General features: G+C 41.5%; 1 protein-coding gene across 1 annotated transcript in view; it reads left to right on the top strand.

Moving 5' to 3' along the window:
• Nucleotides 1-7,500, top strand: part of LOC145391147 (protein O-linked-mannose beta-1,2-N-acetylglucosaminyltransferase 1-like) — a 48,063-nt gene that overhangs the window by 423 nt on the left and 40,140 nt on the right. The window contains exon 2 of the mRNA XM_080265829.1: nt 7,197-7,293. Within this exon, the coding sequence (XP_080121955.1) occupies nt 7,197-7,293 (97 nt within the window). The remainder of the gene's footprint in view (nt 1-7,196; nt 7,294-7,500) is intronic.

The raw sequence follows: 7,500 nt of genomic DNA, 5'->3' as shown, positions 1-7,500 counted from the left end.
TACCAGAGCAAAGTTTTAATTACACCCCTTGTTCTTAAATGTCATGCTGGTGGTTGTAATTGTGGTAGTTGTGGTAGTTGTGGTGATTGTGGTAGTTGTGGTGATTGTCGTAGTTAGGGCGATTTTTTTTTTTTAATGCGAGGAAGAAGGAACCAAAGGCCATGAGCCCGCAATAACAGTTCCCTCCAAGAGAAAAACAAAATGCAATAGAGAGCCAAATTCAAGATCCGATCATTTCGAGATGCCTGGACACACTGCGTTTGAAAGACTGGAGATCATAGGAAGCAGGAAATACAGACAGAGGGAGACAGTTCCAGAGTTGACCTGTTGCATAAATGAAAGACTGAGAGTAACGGTTAACTCTTGCATTAGAAAGTTGGACAGAAAAGGGATGAGAGTTTGCTGCTAGACGGGTGCTACGCGGCCGTCGTAGAGGTGGAGGAATGCATGCAGACAGTTCAGAGGAGCAATGACCATTGAAGTAGCGATAGAAGAGAGATAAAGATGCAACAGTACGGCGAAGAGACAGAGGTTGAAGGGAGTCAGTAAGAGGAGAGTTAATGAGACGAAAAGCCTTTGACTCCACCCTATTGAGAAGAGCTGTATGTGGGGAGCCTCCCCACACATGAGAGTTGTACTCCACACAGGGGCGGATAAAATCCCTGTATAGAGTCAACAATTGTGCAGGGGTAAAGAAGGAATGGAGTCAGCTTAGCACACCCAGTCGCTTGGAAGCAGATTTTACAAGAGATGTAATATGATCTTTCCAAGGAAAGTCCCGAGTAAATGAAACCCCAAGCATGTTCAAGGATGATGCAGGATTAAGCTCAATATTATTAAACATTAGTGGGTATACCTGTGGAAGATTATGTCGGGTTGAAAGGTGTAAGAATTGAGTCTTAGATGCATTAAAAATAACCAGATTATTTTTACCCCAGTCAGAGCTACGAGCCAAGTCAGACATTAGGTGTGCCATAGCCTCATCCCTTGTTTGTTGAAGTAACTGCTGAGATGGACATTGCGGGAATCGAATGGAAAGGTGAAGGGTCGAGTCATCAGGGTATGAGTGGATAGGGTTAGATGTACTGCTTAGAAGATCATTGATGAATAAAAGGAAGAGAGTTGGTGATAGGACAGAGCCCTGAGGAACACCACTGTTGATAGATCTAGGAGAAGAACAATGGCCGTCAACAACAGCGGCTATAGAACGACCAGAAAGGAAGCAAGCGATGAAGGCACAGATAGAAGGATAGAAACCGTAGGAGGGCAGTTTGGAAATTAAAGATTGTGGTAGTTGTGGTGGTTGTGGTAGTTGTGATTGTGGTATTTGTGGTTTTTATGGTAGTTGTGGCGGTTGTGGTAGTTGTGGTGATTGTGGTAGTTGGAATTGTGGTGGGTATGGTAGTAGTGGTTATTGTGGTAGCTGTGCTGATCGTGGTAGTTGTGGTAATGTTTGTGGTATCGGTAATAGTTGTACTGGTGTTTGTGGTAGTGTGAAAATTGTGGTAGTAGTGATGATTATGTTTGTTGTGGTAGTGTTTGTGGTGGTTGTAGTGGTTGTGGTAGTTGTGGTCGATGTCGTTATGGTAGTTGTGATAGTGTTTGGTAGTTAGTTGTGGTAGTATGTGGTAGTTAGTTGTGGTGGTTGTGGTAGTTGTGGCAGTTTTTTGTGGTGGTTGTGGTAGTATGTGTGGTAGTTATGATGGTTGTGGTAGTATGTGTGGTAGTTGTGTTTGTTGTGGTAGTTATGGTAGTTGTAGTTATAGTGGTTGTGATAGTGTTTGGTAGTTATGGTAGTTATGGTGGTTGTGGTAGTAATGGTAGTTGTGGTAGTTAGTTGTGGTGGTTATGGTAGTTGTGATTGTGGTATTTGTGGTTTTTATGGTAGTTGTGATTGTGGTAGTTGTGGCGGTTGTGGTAGTTGTGGTGATTGTGGTAGTTGGAATTGTGGTGGGTATGGTAGTAGTGGTTATTGTGGTAGCTGTGCTCTTCGTGGTAGTTGTGGTAATGTTTGTGGTATCCGTAATAGTTGTTCTGGTGTTTGTGGTAGCGTGAAAATTGTAGTAGTAGTGATGATTATGTTTGTTGTGGTAGTGTTTGTGGTGGTTGTAGTGGTTGTGGTAGTTATGGTCGATGTCGTTATGGTAGTTGTGATAGTGTTTGGTAGTTGTGGTGGGTGTGGTAGTTGTGGTAGTTTTTTGTGGTGGTTGTGGTAGTATGTGTGGTAGTTATGGTGGTTGTGGTAGTATGTGTGGTAGTTATGATGGTTGTGGTAGTATGTGTGGTAGTTGTGTTTGTTGTGGTAGTTATGGTAGTTGTAGTTATAGTGGTTGTGATAGTGTTTGGTAGTTATGGTAGTTATGGTGGTTGTGGTAGTAATGGTAGTTGTGGTAGTATGTGTGGTAGTTATGGTAGTATGTGTGGTAGTTATGATGGTTGTGGTAGTATGTGTGGTAGTTGTGGTGGTTGTGGTAGTATGTGTGGTAGTTGTGGTGGTTGTGGTAGTTATATTATGGTTAGTGATGGTAGTTGTAATTCAGGTTGATGTAGAACTTAGAACCTTTTTTATTTTTTTTTTAAATTCCGTAACCCTTTTCCTTACCGATTTATTTTGCACGTCACAGCTGTATCCTCTTGTATTATTGATGCCAACTATATCGATATTAAAATTATATAAAAAAGTTTGCCAGAAAATGTTAAATTGTAAAGTGAAAAATAAATCGCTTAGGAAAAGGTGCTCCGTAATTTCTGTTCCACCTAGGAGGGCCCAGGAAGTGTTAGAAGAAATACATTGAGGTGGTTTGGCCATGTGGAGAGGATGGAGAGTGAGAGACTAACTAGGAGAGTGTATGTGAGTGCAAAGCGTCAGGAGAAATACTTTGAGGTGGTTTGGCCATGTGGAGAGGATGGAGAGTGAGAGACTAACTAGGAGAGTGTATGTGAGTGAGATGGAGGGAGGGACAGGGAGGGGGAGACCGAGGATGAGATGAAGGGATGGTGCAGAGAGGTATGTGAGAGAGGGGTGTGAGTTGAGGGGAGGGCAGCGATATGGCAGGGGACAGGCCGACATGGAGGCGATTTTTTGTGGCCACCCCTTCCAAGATTAGGCGTCTGACTGCAGATATATAGATAGATAGAAAGGCAGGTATGTAGATAGATAGATAGGTAGGTACGTAGATAGATAGATAGATAGAATGGTAGGTAGGTAGATAGATATGGTAGGTAGGTAGATAGATATAGATTGATTGATTGGTAGGTAGGTAGATAGATAGATATGTAGGTAGATAGATAGATAGGTAGGAAAGGCACAGAAAGGGATATAGTAGTACATAGAAGGGGCAAAAATTATCTTATTAAATAGTTACAAACACAGTAAGGAAACATTACTACACAGGGAGGGGGGAAAGAAATGCAGCAGGAAAATATACAGAGGGCAGAGAGGCTTAGGTAAGAATTTGTTAGAAAGATAGGCATGTACGCACTCCCGTTGTGTGTGTGTGTGTGTGTGTGTGTGTGTGTGGAGGGAGGAAGTAAATAATCAGCCTTGGGTTCTTTTCTTTTTTTTGGTCAGAGAAGATGGCAAACTAACGAACGATACATTTTTTCAATACAATTCTCCTCTTCCCTTCGTCCATCCGATTTCTCAGCGTTATTAGTCTCCATCTTGCATTATTTATTCATATCCTACTCGCACACCCACGCCCACACCAGCAGACTGTGCCGTATCCATAGAGCCTAAGAATCAGCCTAGTAATTTTCTGGCACACACACACACACACACACACACACACACACACACACACACACACACAGCCATCATCAACATAGTCTTTATAATGTCAGTAGTAGTAATAGTAATAATGGTAGTGATAATGGTAGTAATGGTAGTGTCTTTATAGTGTCAGTAGTAGTAATAGTAATAATGGTAGTGATAATGGTAGTAGTAGTAGTAGTAGTTGTTCCCTAGGCAGTCTGGCCGAACAGCCCCGAGTCCCTTAGGAAGGCCATGGCTGAGACCGGGCTTTCCCACAGAGCTCTCAAAGAGTGTATGTTGTGTTGTTGGCGTAGGTGATTGTGTGCAATGCAGTCTTCCATAATGTGTTTAATAGTATGGGGTGCTGTGTTGCATCCTGGACAGGCATCAGCGATGGAGTCATCCAGCCTCTTCTGGTAGCTTAAGAGGGCTGGATGGTGCCCACATCTCAGCCTGGCCAGGTGGACCCTGTCCTCACGAGGAAGATAGGATTCAGAAGGGTGGATGTCAGGAAGCCGTGCATGCAGCTGTGTGTTGTCTTTAAGTGACTGAATGGAGCGGCGAGTGATCTGGGTGTGGATATGCTTCTGGAAGCTTGTCTGAGGTGGGCGAGGGGGGAGAGATGACAGTATTTGTGTATGGTATCGTGTGCTGGGTGTTGTTTTGATGTTCCTTGGTGTGGGTGGATGTTCTGCCATGTACTGTAATGGATGTTGTGGGTTTGTGGAGGCTGCAGCAAGAAACTGGGTGCCTCTCATGTCTAGGTGATCCTTGACTTTGAGGACTTTGGTTTCTTGATGTAGGTGGTCTGTGGGTGCAGTAGCTGTGTAGCCTGTGATTATTTTTAGGGCCTTGTTCTGTATGGTCTGTAGAGTGTTGTAGTGTGTTTTGGTGAGGTTAGAAGTCCAGGCAGGGCTTGCATAATTCATCACTGAACGTATGTATTGTTTGTATACTGTGGAGGTGGTTTCTTTGTTGTGTCCGAATGTTGTATGGGCAAGTGACCTCAAAGCATTGAGTCTTGGTGTTATTTTATTTTTAATGTTTGTGATGTGTTGTTTAAATGACATTGATGTATTGTATGTTACACCAAGGATTTTGTGTGTGTGTGTGTGTGTGTGTGTGTGGTAGGGGAGTGTTGTTTATGGTGAGGTGTGGGATGTGACTGTGTTCTGCTGTCCAATTTGTGAGAAGAGTCACTGTAGATTTGGCTGGGGCTATTTTGAGCCTGTTTGTGGTGAACCATTCTTAAAGTGTGTTGAGGTAAGGTTGAATGATGTGTGCAGCTGTGTTTGCGTTTTGGTGTGTACATGTAAATGTTATATCATCTGCATAGGAAGCTATGTGTATCTGTGGTGTGTGGGGTGTGGGTACGTCGTGCATGTATAGATTAAAGAGTGTAGGGGACAAAACAGATCCTTGGGGGACGCCGTTTGTGAAGTTTCTGATGTTAGAAGACTGACCGGCAAATGTTACGTGTGCACATCTGCCTGCTAAGTAGTTTGCCAGCCATCTTTTTGTGTTATTGTGCATGTTTGTGTTGAGTATTTTGTTTGTGAGGTTGTGGTGGGGGATGGCATCAAAAGCTTTGCTAATGTCTAGTGTGATTAGGAGTGTTCTGTGTGGTGGCCTAGCTGAATTCATGCCATCGAAAACTCTCTGTGTAAGGTCTGTAAGAAGGGTGTTTGAGGAGTGTAGTGGCCTAAAGCCATGTTGTGACTGGGTTAGGGGAATGTGAGGTGTGACTAGTTGTAGTATCAGTCGTTCAGTGACTTTAGAGGGGGTGCAGAGGAGTGTGATGGGGCGATGTGAGGAGGGTAACGTGGGGTCTTTGTTGGGTTTAGGGATAGTGATGATATTGCCATGCTTCCAGATGTTGGGTATTATGTTGTGTGAGTAGCTGTAGTTTGATATGTTGGTGAGTGCTTGTATGCCTTGTGGTCCTAGGTGTTTAAGGTGAATGTTGCTTATGTTGTCTGGTCCACAGGCAGATGAGTGCTTGAGGTTGTTAATGATGTGCTTCGTCTGGTTGTGAGTGAAAGGTGCGTAGTCTGGGTCTGTGAGGAACTGTCTCTTACGTCTGATGATACGTCGGTCTTCCGGATGGGGGGTTAGATGGCTGACTTGTGAAAAGTGATTGATGAGAGTGTTTGCTTGTTGTTTGTTTGAGGGTATGGTGTCTGTTGTTGTGATGGCAGTGTGTGATTGTGTGGTGTTGCTGTTGGAAAGTGTGATGCTGTTTAGTGTTTTGTAGAGTTTGCTGGTGTTTGTTTTGTGGTCAAGTGTTTGGAGGTGGTAATGGTAGTGTCTTTATAATGATGTCAGTAGTAGTAATAGTAATAAATGGTAGTGATAATGGTAGTAATGGTGGTATCAGTATTGCAGAACTGATGCTGGTCAAGGTGTTCACTATCATCATCAATAGCAATAGTAAAAATGATAGTGATAATGGTAGTAATGGTAGTGTCTTTATTATGATGTCAGTAGTAGTAATAGTAATAATGGTAGTGACAATGGTAGTAAGGGTAGTATCAGTATTGCAGAACTGATGCTGGTCAAGGTGTTCACTATCATCATCAATAGCAATAGTAAAAATGATAGTAATAATGGTAGTAGTAATGGTAGTATAATAGTAGTGATAATGGTAGTAATAATGGTAGTAATGATAGTAATAATGGTAGTGATAATGGTAGTAATGATAGTAATAATGGTAGTGATAATGTTAGTAATGGTAGTAATAATGGTAGTAATAATGATTGTAATGGTATTAATAATGGTAGTAATAATGATAGTAATGGTAGTAATGATGGTAGTAATAATGATAGTAGTAATGGTAGTGATAATGGTAGTGATAATGGTAGTAATAACGATTTTGATAATGGTTGTAATGGTAGTAATAATGGTAGTAGTATTGGTAGTGATGGTAGTGATAATGATAGTAATAATGGTAGTGATATTTATAGTAATAATGGTAGTAATGATGTTAGTAATGGTAGTAATAATGGTAGTGATAATGGTTGTAATGGTAATAATAATAGTAATAATGATAGTAATAACGATTTTGATAATGGTTGTAATGGTAATAGTAATGGTAGTACTAATGGTAGTAATGATGGTAGTAGTAACAGTAGTGATAATGATAGTAATAATGGTAGTAATGGTAGTAATAATGGTAGTAAAAATGGTAGTAATAATGAGAGTAATAATGGTAGTAATGGGAGTGATAATGGTAGTAATGATAGTAATAATGGTAATATAGTAGTAAATAATGTTAGTAATGGTAGTAGTAATGGTAGTGATAATGGTAGTAATGGTAGTGATAATGGTAGTAATGATGGTAGTAATAATGGTAGTAATGGTAGTAATAATGGTAGTAATGGTAGTAGTAATAATGGTAGTAATGGTAGTAATAATGGTAGTAATGGTAGTGTCAATGTTGCAGGGTGGACTGATGCTGGTCTTGGTGCTCACAATTGCTATCAACATCGCCTTCATAGTGGACAAGACCAGGCAGCTTCGCACCCCCCCACCCACGCAAGGTTAGTGCCGATCCAGCTAACACTCCCCCCCCCCTCTTAGCTTCCCTCCCTTTAGCTTTCCTCCATATCTTTCTCTTGTTCTGTTTTCTCCTTTTAGCTTTCCTTTATTCCTTCCTTCAGCTTACGTCAATTCTCTTTTGCTCTATTTTTCCCTTTAGCTCTCCTTTATTTCTTCCTTTAGGTTTCCTCCATGTTTCCCTTTTGCTT

This window comes from Coenobita brevimanus, chromosome 2 (assembly GCF_032717465.1).
Source record: "Coenobita brevimanus isolate Jiangsu-jjx chromosome 2, ASM3271746v2, whole genome shotgun sequence".
Lineage (NCBI taxonomy): Eukaryota > Metazoa > Arthropoda > Malacostraca > Decapoda > Coenobitidae > Coenobita > Coenobita brevimanus.
The sequence above is the reverse complement of the archived record's forward strand: the minus strand, read 5'-3'. Positions and strand labels throughout refer to the sequence as shown.